Raw genomic sequence first — 13,448 nt, 5'->3', positions numbered from 1 at the left:
TGTGTACACAGGGCGCCTCAGCGTGAACCTTGCGTGTACCCATGCCTTGCCTGACCTGCGCTGATTTTATCGTTTAGGCGTGAGTTCTATTTTCATGAAGGAAAACGCGACAATATCCGTGGGAAATGGCAAAGTCAACTGAATTTCAAAATAAAATGGTGTTACTACAACAATGTTGAGCAGAGAGAGAGAGAGAGAGAGTGATTGACAGGTGGCTATCACGTGGGGCTTTCTCCCGTCGGTAAACAAATCTTCAGGAGAGAGAATAGCGACCGAAGACGCAAGATGGACAATGAAAAGTTAATCCACTTAGTACAACAGCATCCAGTTCTCTATGACAGCAGTCACCCAAGAAGGAGACCTGGTTATACATATCCAGCATCAATAGCACATTAAATATATCCAATTTATTTTACCTACCCATGATAATTCGGGACCACACGTGACCAAAAAAAACACTCGGGAGAGAGGAGAGGCGCTTGTAACTCGGCTCAGGTTCAGCGTGCAGTGTGATCGCAAAAGCGTGTGATAGGTTCACGCGCAGCTCAAGGTCTGTAGGCGTAGGCGTGGGTTGAGGCAAGGCAAGGCGTAGGTGCCCTGTGTGAACGTAGCGGAGTCGTTTAGAGTTTGGAGTTCTCCTAGAGGGTACCTTGAACGGAGAGTGCACGTGTTTTACTTGATATGGTTTTATCATCTGTTTTTATTGTTTGTCTTTATCTTGTCTGTAATTTTGTAACATTTTTTAAATGTTTTGCTGTAACAGGGCGCTCTTGAAAATGAGAACTTGCTTCTCTCAAAAAGTTTCCCCCCCACTGTTTGCCTTATAGACCCCTTATACGCCTACGTCACAATGACAACAAGCAGCGTCAGATGCGCAAGACGGAGGCAGAAAGACAGACTCCGCGCAGCCCTGTCAAGTAGTTTTCCAGTGGCCCGAAAACTATTCAAGCAAGACATGTCTTTGTGTTGTGCAGTGCGATGCCAGAAGAAAAAGAAGAGTATTCGGGTCCGCCTATTCACACTTGGTTAATAAAATAATAAACGATAGAGACAGGCTGTAACGTTATAACAAGCTTCTCCCCACATATCCTGTTCTACGCAACTCGAGGGAACATACACAGCCTCGCACACACGCAAGAGAACACAACACAACACTGAACAGTCTGTTACACTATCAACAAAGCAAGGACTAAAGTTTTACCGAATCCCGTCAACTCATACTGCTTTTAATGCTAACCGTAGGTGTCTTTGGTTGCAAGCCGAAAGAGGAAATCGTTAAAAATGCCCGACTTTGCAGTGCTCGCTCATTTCATATCAGGTAAACTGTAGTAGGCTGCTAGTAACAGCCACATCGCTCGGTTAGTTAACAACCAAGTAACGTTAAATAATGTCATTATTGAGTTGAACTGATTGGAACGAGGACATCATTAAAAATGCCCGACTTTGTAGTGCTCTTCATAATCAGGTAAGCTGCCTGAAGCTGTAGGCTGCTCATCCACATCGCTCGGTTAACGACCAAGTAACGTTACATAATGTCATTATTGAGTTGTGTGCATTATCAACATAACAATATATATTTGCAAGTTACAGAATAATTATCTACGCTATCCCCAGTTATAAAGGAATGCACGATATGTATTGCTGGCCACTAGGCTTGGCCAATTGACAGCGCCAGTGCGTATGGGTCTGTAAGACATATCCCATTAAACAACGTTAATTTCGATGCATAACATTGCTTATCACTAGGCGATAAGCTGTGGTAGTAAGCCGAGAACTGCATTTTAAAACTAAAATCTAACTGTGTGTCGCAGATGGGCACAGAGCAGTCCTGACAGCGGGGCTTTTACACAGTTCTCAGTGTCTGTCAATGCTGGGCTCACGCCTTTTTGCCTATACACGATGCGCGTTCAGCTCCAATGTTGACAGCTGTATCAGGGGTCTATATGAATTATTTCCTGTTTGCCTTATTTACGTAGCCTACATAATATTAGGCTACTGTTGTGACTATTTACCTACTCTATTTGCACTATGTCTTGTAATGGAGTACATAAAGGCTAATTTATACTCCATTTTCATATGAAAATAAATGTGTCCGTTTCAAACGGTGCCATGGCACTAGTCCGACACCTCACTAGTCCGACACCCCACGAGTCAGAAAAATTACGCATTGGACAGACGTCTTATTATTCCAACAGCTCGTCAACCCGACAAGGAAAATCTCACTAAGCCGACAGCTCGTTAGTCCGAAAATAATGCGCTCTGACAGCAGCGCATGTCACTATTCTCATTCAGTCTAGACTGAAGCCTACAAAACAGCAAATTTCTCTGCTGGTTTTCTCTTCTTTCTCTCTCACCCCTTCCTCCCTCTCGCTCATGAACATACTGTTTTTGATCATTAAATAATTCCAGTAGGCTACTGCATGGCACTGCACTGCTAGGCTATAGCCTATGGCCTGATGAGGTCTAATTTATGATCCGACGTGCGTTATTATTCATATCCCCACACTGTATGATATAATGGAAACGCACTCCAGTTAGAACAGGCTGGAAGGAAAAGGACGTTATGTTGTATCCTAGGCCTATTGTGTCTTTCGGAGCGCTGCCAAATTGTCAAGAATAATAACATTATTTGCTGCTGCGACCTCTTTTAAACCACATGACGGATAGTGCAGCTACTGTAGGAGTTGTTTGTGATAGGCTATATCTAAAAGAAATGTGTTTGTGCTCCTACAGCTTAATGACAATCTTAGCTGCTGAAAAATGACGGTAACGCTTTATAATACAGCCCACAAATAAGCATGTAGTTATAGTATAACTACGGGGTACAAGGAGTGCAGTTATAGTATAACTACGGGGTACAAGGAGTGTAGAAGTATAACTACGGAGTACAAGGAGTGTAGTTATAGTATAACTACGGGGTACAAGGAGTGAATTTAAACTTGAACTAGAGGGTAACAAGATCTGTAGTTATAGTATAACTACGGGGTACAAGGAGTGTAGTTATAGTATAACTACGGGGTACAAGGAGTGTAGTTATAGTATAACTACGGGGTACAAGGAGTGTAGTTATAGTATAACTATGGGGTACAAGGAGTGTAGTTATAGTATAACTACAGGGTACAAGGAGTGAATTTAGACTTTAACTAGAGGGTAACAAGATCTGTAGTTATAGTATAACTACGGGGTACAAGGAGTGTAGTTATACTATAACTACAGTGTGGTACCCCGTAGTTATACTATAACTACAGTGTGGTACCCCGTAGTTATACTAACGGAATCCCTGACACACACACACACACACACACACACACACACACACACACACACACACTGGTATGGCGGCTGATGGAAGACCTCTTCTTGCAGTTGTGTTTGAAGAGCACCTTGCATTTTTGCATTGGACGTATCCTACTGCCTGTCATCAGGCCATTATATATAGCCTATAGCAGTACAGTAGCCTACTGGAATTATTGAATGATCAAAAAGATTATTGTAATAAACCAGGGCTCCATCAGAGACCAAACAACACACAACACGAGAATATGGAAAATAGATAGGCCTACAGCTTTATTTTTTATGAATGTAACAAGGCTAAAATACGTGGAGGGAATCACAGGTGAATTACGGTGTTCCAAATGTCACCGAGGGTCTATCCCCCTGTCTCAATGCAAACCACTAGAAACTGATTAGGCGAACCACGGCAAACGCAGATAGATCAAACAGTAATAGGATTCCGCACAGCACAGCACACGTGAAAGGATGGCAGGACGCAAAGCATGCAATGGCCTAATACAGTCCACAGCAACTTAGATAGGCTACTAAGAAGGGCTACCCCAAAACGCCGGGTTACACACATTAAACTGGGACAGAGAGATGACTCCTACAGTACCCACAGGTAAGTTGGCCGCCCACAGTAAAACCTCCGACTCTTCTTCCTCTCATTTTACGCACGACATACAGGGGCAGGGAGGGAATGACGCACACAACATTTAACATGAATGAAATGAGGGTTAAAACTTAACTCGCCCAGCTGGCGAGACACCCCGAACACCCCTGCTTATGACACCGTCCGGCGCTATCAGCACCGGTCGGCGGTGCTGATAGCTAGCGCATGGCGGCGGGCTGGATTGATGAACTGGATAGCGGTGAGTCCTGGGCCCTGTCTGCAACGCCGTCCCCACAAATGTCTCCTCCCACAGCAGTAGCATCAACGCGAGACTCATCGCATTGAGGCTACCACAGCAGGTTTACTACATTATGTTCATGAGCGAGAGGGGGGTGAGAGAGAAAGAAGGAGAGAAAACCAGCAGAGAAATTTGCCGTTTGCACTGCAGTCAGAGCACATTATTTTCGGACTAACGAGCTGTCGGACGAATGAGATGTCTGTCCAATGCATCATTTTTCGGACTCGTGAGGTGTCAGACTAGGGGGCAGTCCCCTTTCAAACGGTGTAATCGTCACTGCCCATATACTTCCATGCGCCTTTCACAATGGTATCATGTTAAGCAATACATCCACCAGTGGGCAGTAGAGAGACAAATGTGTGAGTGTGTATGTGGTTCTGCTGCGTTTCATGCGTATCCGTAAGCTTTCAGAGGACGGACAGAAATACGCACGAAATTAACGCAGAGTACGGACAGAAGGCTCTGTCCATCCGTCTTTAACGTAGAGTATAATTGGGCCTTAAGACTAATAAATATACAATACATATATTGAATCCATAGCTAAATGGATGTATGTGATTGTGATATTGCTGCTGCTAGCAGCTCTAGCTCGGTAAAATAATCTCCAAACTGAGCATCCCTGGCTGCATCTGAAGATTCTGAATGAGCTGTTCACTATGAAAGACAAGACAGACAAAGGCAGGGACAAATTAGGTAACACGTAACATGCTAGATGTGTGAAATGTATTAGGGTACGTAATAAAAAAAAATATATATATATATTTTAAAGCACATTCAGTCTGAGCCTGGCCCGGTCCATGCCATTGGCTGCATTTCTGGGCCCAAGCAAGCCCAGCCCGAACACCAAATGTTCTTAGTAAGTTGGCTATTTATCTAAACTATTATCTATGTTGTCTGTTCAGTCTCGTGAATAGTACAGTGATTGATAAGGTTTTAAGGTTACAATGTTATATCATTCTGATTATCACACCAAAATATTACAATTATAAAAAATAAAAATAAAGGGCATTATAACTGACCACGAGCCTGGCCCGGGTCCGAGGAATACAGGGGAAATTCCGGCCTGACCTGGCCCCAACCCATGGGCCAGTCTCGGGTTCGGGCAGAGAATATAACCTAAATGCAAATGTACTTTTACTTGAGTACTTTGAGTACTTTTAAAAAAAAAATTTTTTTTTTTTTTTTACTTACTTGAATCATTTCCTGGACTAGTACTTGTACTTGTACTTCTACTTGAGTTAATTTTCACTAATGTAACAATACTTATACTTGAGTAGGATTTGTCAGTACTTTTTCCACCTCTGGACGTGAGTGATGTCTTATCCTTCTTTTTTAGGGTCCTTGGCCTCCAGCAGGACTACCAGGGTTACTGCAGCCCAGGGAGAGCAGTCTCTGGCTTCAGCCCAGCAGGGAGCTCCTCTCCTGGGAGAGAGCAGAGCACTTTCCCCTCTCCAAACACACATTACCTACTGACAGAGCCAGAAGAGAACCAAACACACAGGTCTACTGACAGAGCCAGAAGAGAACCAAACACACAGGTCTACTGACAGAGCCAGAAGAGAACCAAACACACAGGTCTACTGACAGAGCCAGAAGAGAACCAAACCCACAGGTCTACTGACAGAGCCAGAAGAGAGGATCGTACAGAAGGAGCTGAGATGACTGAGCCCACATCAAAGAAACAGGGATTTAAAAAGTGTCTGAGTGCCACTTTCAACATCGATGGCTTCAGCTTTACCATCGGTAAGAGGCTGTGTGTGTGTGTGTGTGTGTGTGTGTGTGTGTGTGTGTGTGTGTGTGTGTGTGTGTGTGTGTGTGTGTGTGTGTGTGTGTGTGTGTGTGTGCGTGCGTGCGTGCGTGCGTGCTTGCGTGTGCTGGTGTGTGTGTGTGTGTGTGTGTGCGTGCTTGCATGTGCTGGTGTGTGTGTGCGTGTGTGCTAGGCAGTGTTGTAGTTGAGTCCGAGTCTGGGACACATTTTCAGGACTCGTGACTCGACTGGACATGAGCACTGATGACTTGGAGTTAGCCTCGATTATTCGTGCATTCGGACTCAGAAATTGGAGCTAAAACCTGTTGCAGTGTGTAGACTGTAGAGTGTTTAAATGATGTAGAATGCAGATATGGTGTTGCTGCAGCTAATGTTGAGTTTGCAATAGAGGCTATATGAAAGGTAGAAGTGATTTCGACTGAAGATGCACACGGTCATTGCAGACGTTGAACTGGTCGACCAGCGAGCATGGTTGGTTGGCATCAAAGTTGACCACCTAGCTGGCTGAGTGGATGCTAGTGAGGATCCTAGCCAGAGAGGAGAGAACAGGTGGGGTGAACATTTTACTTTTGTGTCCACCGGCCAAATGGCTAGTGGTTGTTCAAATTTTACAAGCCACCCAATAGATTACAATTGTTTGTTTGTTTGTTTGCTTGTTTGTTTGTTTTTGGGGGTGGGGGTGGGGGGGCTGGTTTGGCTGGTGAGTGAAGCAATTCTACCACTTGCATATTTACCAGCATTTGGCTGATGCTAATTTTGCATTACTGAATGAATTATGTTATTATCCATGTGTCCACACAGGTGGCCGTCAATCTGGTTGCTATAGAATGCCAATGTTAGATTATAAGAAAGCTAGGCTAGCTGTCCTGATAAGCGATCCAGTTTCCAGGCTTCCAGTTTCCAGTCTTGGTCTGGGGTGCTAGAGGAGCATCTGTCCTGGCAGAATAGCTTATACTCGCACCTGTACATGCCACTGAAGGGTGCGACATGTTTCAGAGTCTGGCGTACTTGCAGCTACGAGCTTGCATGTGGACAGCCGGTGCGTAGAGGAAAAGAAGAAAAATGTGTGTGTGCAGGCAGAGCAGTGCTTCATGCCATCAGGTTGTTTTCAGTGCATGTGATAATTGTTCAGTTGCTGGGTCAACAAACAAACACAAACAAAAATCGCTGGTGTGCACCCAGGCGCCCCCCCCCCCCCCCCCCTTTCTGCACAATCAGTGTCTGAAATTGGGCGCAGGATTGCGGGACGCCCCCCGGGACATACGACTGGACAAGCCGCTTGTCACAGACAGGGGCAGAGTGTCAGTGCAGGTGCAGCAGCTGAGTAGCCTATAAGTCGGAGGCGAGTGTCACTTCACCTGCCTTCTCCTCCCTGTCAAAAGTGAACCAGGAAAATACATTTTAGGCTGTAGGCTGCTTTAGTTTAGTTTCCCTCCTTTTTTGTTTTGTTTCTGTTTGACAAAGCACCCCGGACAATTTTTATTGTGAGGAACCTACAGATACAGCTGTGACTATTGACAGAGAGGGAGAGAGAGAGAGGGGGGGGGGGGGGGGGGGGAGAAAAGACGTACAGCAGAGAGCTGCTGCTGCCTGCTGCTGTTCAAAGACAGTTTAGGGGCCACGTGCATAAGTGAAAAAGGGGCACAGTCAGAAGAGTCCTCTCTCTCTTCTCTCTGCACAATCGAAGTGGTTGAGTGGTTCTCAATGTGGGGTCCGGTGACCACCAGTTGTCCTTGAGAGGATTCCAGGATTCTCTGTTATCTCTCAACCTAATATATATGGAATTCTGGACAAAATCATATCTAGGCTACATAAAAAAAGGTAAAAAAAAAAAGATTTGCATCTGAGAGACCAAATCTCATCATATGGGGGTCCATTGCCCCAATGTGAACAAAATTAGGGCTCCAGTATGAAAAAGGTTGGGAATGATTTACAGCAACGCAATGCCATTTTCTTCCTTTTATGTTATAGTGGCGTTTATTGATAGTATTGTGTTACATCACCACATGGCCATCTTGGTAGGAAAATAACAGGCGATTGTAATCAATTAACAGGTGATTAACAGGTCAAGTGACACAAACAGCCAATGAGCTGTGTGTATTGTAGCGCCATATTGGTAGGAAAATGCTTGTGACATCATGGGAATAGGCTTGGAGTTGTGAGGAGCCGGGAAAGGGTGCAGGGGGAGTAGGGGAGTTACTATCTTGAAATCCCATAGTCTTTGGGTACAACGTGACATCAGGTTGTACCACATTTTGTGCAGTTTTGAGGGCAAAAAAAAGCAGTGTTGAACCCATAGAGGTCACTTATGCTGCTGAAAATGATACAAATGGTACAATGGTAACAGTTTGGTCTCAAATGTGGACATTTTGACCATAATTCTTGACACACCACCCTCAAAGTCATATATATTGGTTAAAAGCTGAAACAAAGTTTTTTGGGGTTTAGTCCTGCTTTAAGGATGGTGGGAATCCGTTCCCTAACTCCTGGAAGATAAGCCACCCTCGAGCTTTGCTTGTCCCAGTAGAAGGCCCTAGGTTGGGGACCAGGGTTCGGGTAGTGCCTGCTTGTCACCACTCCGGATAGTGAGATGGGTTTTGCTGTGGACGTGGTTCATCAGCAGCTCAGCACCTATGACACACCACTCTAGTCAGTGCGATGTGTTTAAAGCAGTGGTTCTCAAATGGGGGTCCAGGGACCCCCAGGGGTCCTTGAGGGGGTTCCAGGGGGTCCCCAGCCAAAAAAGGGAGTATTTATTTTCACTATAATTCCATTCATAAGTCTTTAAACTTTAAAGAGGCTAAACATTCATTCCCAGAGATGATGACGCTCTCATAACACAGTCCCTCTGGTGCCTCCCACAACAACATGGTTCTCGGAGAAGAGGTAACTGTAGAGCAAGGGGTTGGCTGCAGAGATGTGTACTCTCCTGGCGAAGAAGGCCATCAGGGAGGTGCACCAGAGCGATTGTCAAGCAGGGGGTTATCGCGGTGCTTCCACATTCTGAGAGAAGATGGAGACCAATTGTGGCAAAATGCGTTCCCTAACTGGAAGACAAGCCGCCTTTAGGCTTTGCTTGTCCAGTTAGGTTGGGAACCAGGTCCATGCCTGCGATGCATGAGGAAGGTTGCTGCTTATTGTCTGCTCCCCACATTAAGGTCTGGTCTGAGGCCCACACAGTCAATCTTTTAACTAAAGTTAAAAGCAGGACTGAGTTGGTGGTCACGGTTATGCCCCATCGGGGCGCGGAGAGTGCATCTCAATCGGACACGTGCCTCTGTCCGTTACAGACCAAGCTGCCTTGAGCGACCAGTCTCCCAGGCTGGGCTCCGTGCCCCCGGCCTGCCACCGGTGTTCTGTTGTTGTTGTTGTTGTTTAAGATTATTTTTTGGGCATTTTGACTTTATTAGATAGGACAGTAGGCAGACAGGAAATGTGGGGAGAGAGGGGATAACATGCGGCAAAGGACCGCGGGTCGGATTCTAACCCGTGTCGGCCGCACGAAGGACCGAGCCTTCGTGGTACCTTCGTGGTACGCGTGCTACCAGGTGAGCCACCAGGACACACCTGCCACCGGTGTTACCTTGGTACTCTTATGCACCACTCTAGAGATAGTGTGATGTGGGTTCAGAGTCACTGTGGAGGAGTCTGATGTACCTGCAGCTTACAAGCTTTGCAGGTAGGCAGTCCGGTTCACCAGGCCTAGATGCCGGCTATCCTCCTCCCCTCAGGTAGAATTATCGGCGTGGCAGCAGGTTCTCCCACCCTGCGTTCATGCTTGAGGTTGGTCCACCATGTCCGCCTCTTCGAAGATTCCTCTTCCTTAATGTCCTTAATGCCTGCTTGTTCATTCATTTTAAGAATGGCATTTAACTGTTTGCAAATGAACTCTTACGGATTCATCTTTTTTAGTCAAGAGGTGTTTCATATGTATGATCATCTGACAAGACTAATCCAAGTTTGATGTGTTGTGTGAAAGAAGCAGGGTTCCTGTGTGTTTTACTGACACATTTCGACTGGTCAAACCTACACCACCTCCACTCCAACACCCACCTGTAGCCTCTGATTCTAGGCTTTACTCTACCACCACCAAGGGTAGTCAAGTGCCCATGTGTGTGTGTGTGTGTGTGTGTGTGTGTGTGTGTGTGTGTGTGTGTGTGTATGTATTTGTGTGTGTGTGTGTTGTTGTCAGGGTGCTGAGCATAGGGAGTCATTATCACTAATGAAGTGGCCTCTCCCATCACTGTCACCCAAACACACACAGGCTGCGCCCTCTCTCTCTCTCTCTCTCTGTTGCTCTCTCTTTCATCCACTGTCTTGGCTTGTCTAATGATCGGAGATTTCTGGATTTCTACCTAATTACCAGCTGCCATCCCCCAACACACACGCACGCACGCACGCACGCACGCACACACACACACACACACACACACACACACACACACACACACACACACACACACACACACACACACTTTAACAACCTAGGTTGGCTCCTGAGTCTCTTGGGTCGCTGTGGTTGACAACATTTACCTCCTCTCTTTCCCTCTCTGTCTCTCTCTCCGCCTCTCTCTCTCCCTCCCCCTTTCTCTCTCTCCCTCTTTCCATCGGCGGTTTCCATATAAAAAGCTTTTCAGGCTGGCCTGACTGTAATCAGACCTCTTGGGATGTTATACAATCACGCAATACAAATTCTGGACAGGAAGCCAATTAGGTTCCATCACTGTCAAATAATCCAAAAAACAAATATTCTAAGTTTTGATGAATTCATTGGTTTTGCTAACCTGAAACTCATCTATAAATGTATACATGAACAGGCACCGCGTGTTCTCTACGATATGCTAGAACCTAGAGATGGAACGATATCACATTTTCATATCACGATTATAGTGACCAAAATTATCACGGTTATCAGTATTATCACGGTTTGTTAAAATGTGCTGAAAATGTTCAAAAAGTACTAATACACTCACAGAAATCATTTCACCAAGTTTTATATTGAAAACTCAGACCCAAAAAGGATTGATACACTCACTGAAATCATTTCTCCAAGGCTGCATGTTTGCATCTGGGAGACGGTTGCCAACTTTGGTTGATGATGGACAGTATTCACCATGTTTTTCAAAGCACTGTAATCATGGTAACACAGTAATCACGGTACCACAGTTTTAATGATAATGAAAAATTTAAATGGTACGGTTATCGTAAGGAATTGTATCACTGTTATCAAAACCGGTTATCGTTACATCCCTAACCCCTGGGGGCCTCGGGCACAGCCACCAGAGGCGCTGTTGCATGGAACTGCAAAGTGAAAAACCTCCCTAGGACAAACAGCCCTCACTGTTAAGGGTGTCAAAATGTGGAACACACTGCCCACACACATTAAACAGGATCATAGCTGGGAGCATTTTAAAACCAATCTAAAGGAGTTGCTGAAGAATAACTACCAATGTTCCCATTATTGTTCGTGGGTTTGTGGGTTATGATCTATAACATGTTTATATCCTTTGTGTATGCTTGTTTGTGTTGCTCCATGATTGAATGACTGACTGATTGACCGACCAATTTTTATGATTTTATGATATCCTTGTTTATGTTCACTGTATATTTTACTGCCTTTTACTGTACTTTGCTTTTAACAGGTGCTTCATCTATGGACGGGCATTGCAAATTAGTATAGGCTACAAATGCTGGGATACATGTCATCAGACGTTGACAAAAGTTATATTGTGTATCTGTCCTTATACAGAAAATAAAAAATAAAATCAAACTATCAGGACTCATAGGGACTCAATTTGGGCCAATATGACTACCATGGGTTTACATTGGAGTTTAGTTGAAAGCCCAATTCGCTTCATACGTCGCTCAAAGGTACCGTGTTCGGACGGGGGAAGCAGTTGCCATGATCGTCCAATATGACTACCATGGGTTTACATTGGTGTTTAGTTGAAAGCCCAAGTCGTTTCATTTGTCGCTCAAGGGTACCATGTTAGTAACAACCAACCATCAAGGGGCATGGCAAAGCGTCATTCTGCTACGTGCTCAGAGTGAGAATGGGTTGTTACAACAGGGTTTCCCGCTTGAAGATGTGTCTTTAACCTGGTGACGTGCTTTTCTCAAGTCACAAAGCAGCGGCAGCATCCATATGGCTGTGACCAGTGTAACTAGTTACGGTAATTCCACTACTTTTTGCGGTAGAAATAGAATGAATTACTTTTACAAATAAACAGTAATAACTCAATTAAAATGTCTGTAATAAAATAGCGGACGTCTTCACAGGATTATCCGGTTTATGATCAGGGGTAGTGAAGGGTAAACACAAGTAAACGCAGTTTACCCACCTTGAGACTGAGAGTTTACTCACATATTTTCAAATCACCTGTATCAATCACTGGGGGAAACAAGGTGGGTAAACTGTTCAACTTGGATAGTTTACCCACCTCTCTATTTACCACTACACCCGTGTTTCAGACCTAGTCTGGGGAGAGATGTCACCTCCCTGCCCAGCAAAAATACTCCACACTCCATACTGCATACTGCAGCCAGAGCCCCAGAGGCTGACTCTTTTCTTTCATTATTTTATCTTCGGTTTTTACTTAGAACACAAACAAGCTCAGACTAAGAAAGAGAAAAGAACGAAAATACGCATACATACAGTATAGCTATGTCTACATACATGTGTACAAAAACGGGTTACCAGCCGCGTAACGTACTTATGTACTTATAAAAGATGTGCATGGGGTCTCACGCAAGGAGGCCATGAAAAATCAGCTAGGTGGGTCACTTGTCATTTTTTACCTCGTCAAAGTACCGTAAATTCCGGACTATAAGGCGCACCGGTGTATAAGCCGCACCTGCAGAGTTGACTGTTTTTTACATATATAAGCCGCACCGGTCTATAAGCCGCGGGTGTTTTGATGTTTAATTACCATATGTAAGGCTTCGTGCACAGAGGGGATTGTCGGGAAAGAGATGGCTGTTTGGGGAAGCTCCCATTTATTAACATTTCAACAAAACAAAAGTCAGGTCACTAATCCCCAGACAAAATCACACATTGTGAGATGCTTAAAAATCACCATCGGCGGGAGCTTTACTCCAGATGCTGTGCAGCCAAGAACACAAGTGAAATTCGTTCTCTCGTGACCTGTGGTTCTCAACGTGATGGACGATTCACCTTTCTTGTTAACAGTCCTAGTGAGAGGCAGGTCGAACGTCAAAGGCACTTCATCCATATTTATGATCTGCTCCGGTCCGATGGAATATTCCTTGATCTTTCTTTGTTTGAATTCGCCGAAGTTTGTAATTTTCTCCTGGTAGTCGGGAGGGAGTTGCTGACACAGTCGTCCGCGCCCTGACGGACAGTCCCTTTCGTCTCGGGTTTGTGCATGATCCTTTGCTGCTGCTGCTGTTGTTGTTCCTGTCTCGCTACTGTCTCAGACATGGCTTTCAGGCTCAATCGCCGCCATCGTCGTAACACAGCCAGTTCTCCATCTTTT

General features: G+C 45.0%; 1 protein-coding gene across 1 annotated transcript in view; it reads left to right on the top strand.

Moving 5' to 3' along the window:
* Window positions 1-5,842: 5,842 nt before the first annotated feature.
* The window catches only part of LOC310799437 (dual specificity calcium/calmodulin-dependent 3',5'-cyclic nucleotide phosphodiesterase 1A-like), a gene marked incomplete at both ends in the record, with an annotated part of 131,599 nt that continues 123,993 nt past the window's right edge, over window positions 5,843-13,448 (top strand). The window contains one exon of the mRNA XM_083662019.1: window positions 5,843-5,927. Coding sequence (XP_083518145.1) covers window positions 5,843-5,927 — 85 coding nt within the window. The remainder of the gene's footprint in view (window positions 5,928-13,448) is intronic.

Source organism: Poromitra crassiceps (assembly GCF_964638095.1).
Source record: "Poromitra crassiceps genome assembly, chromosome: 2".
Classification (NCBI taxonomy): domain Eukaryota; kingdom Metazoa; phylum Chordata; class Actinopteri; order Beryciformes; family Melamphaidae; genus Poromitra; species Poromitra crassiceps.
Note: the sequence above shows the minus strand (reverse complement) of the source record. Positions and strands in the feature narration are given on the sequence as shown.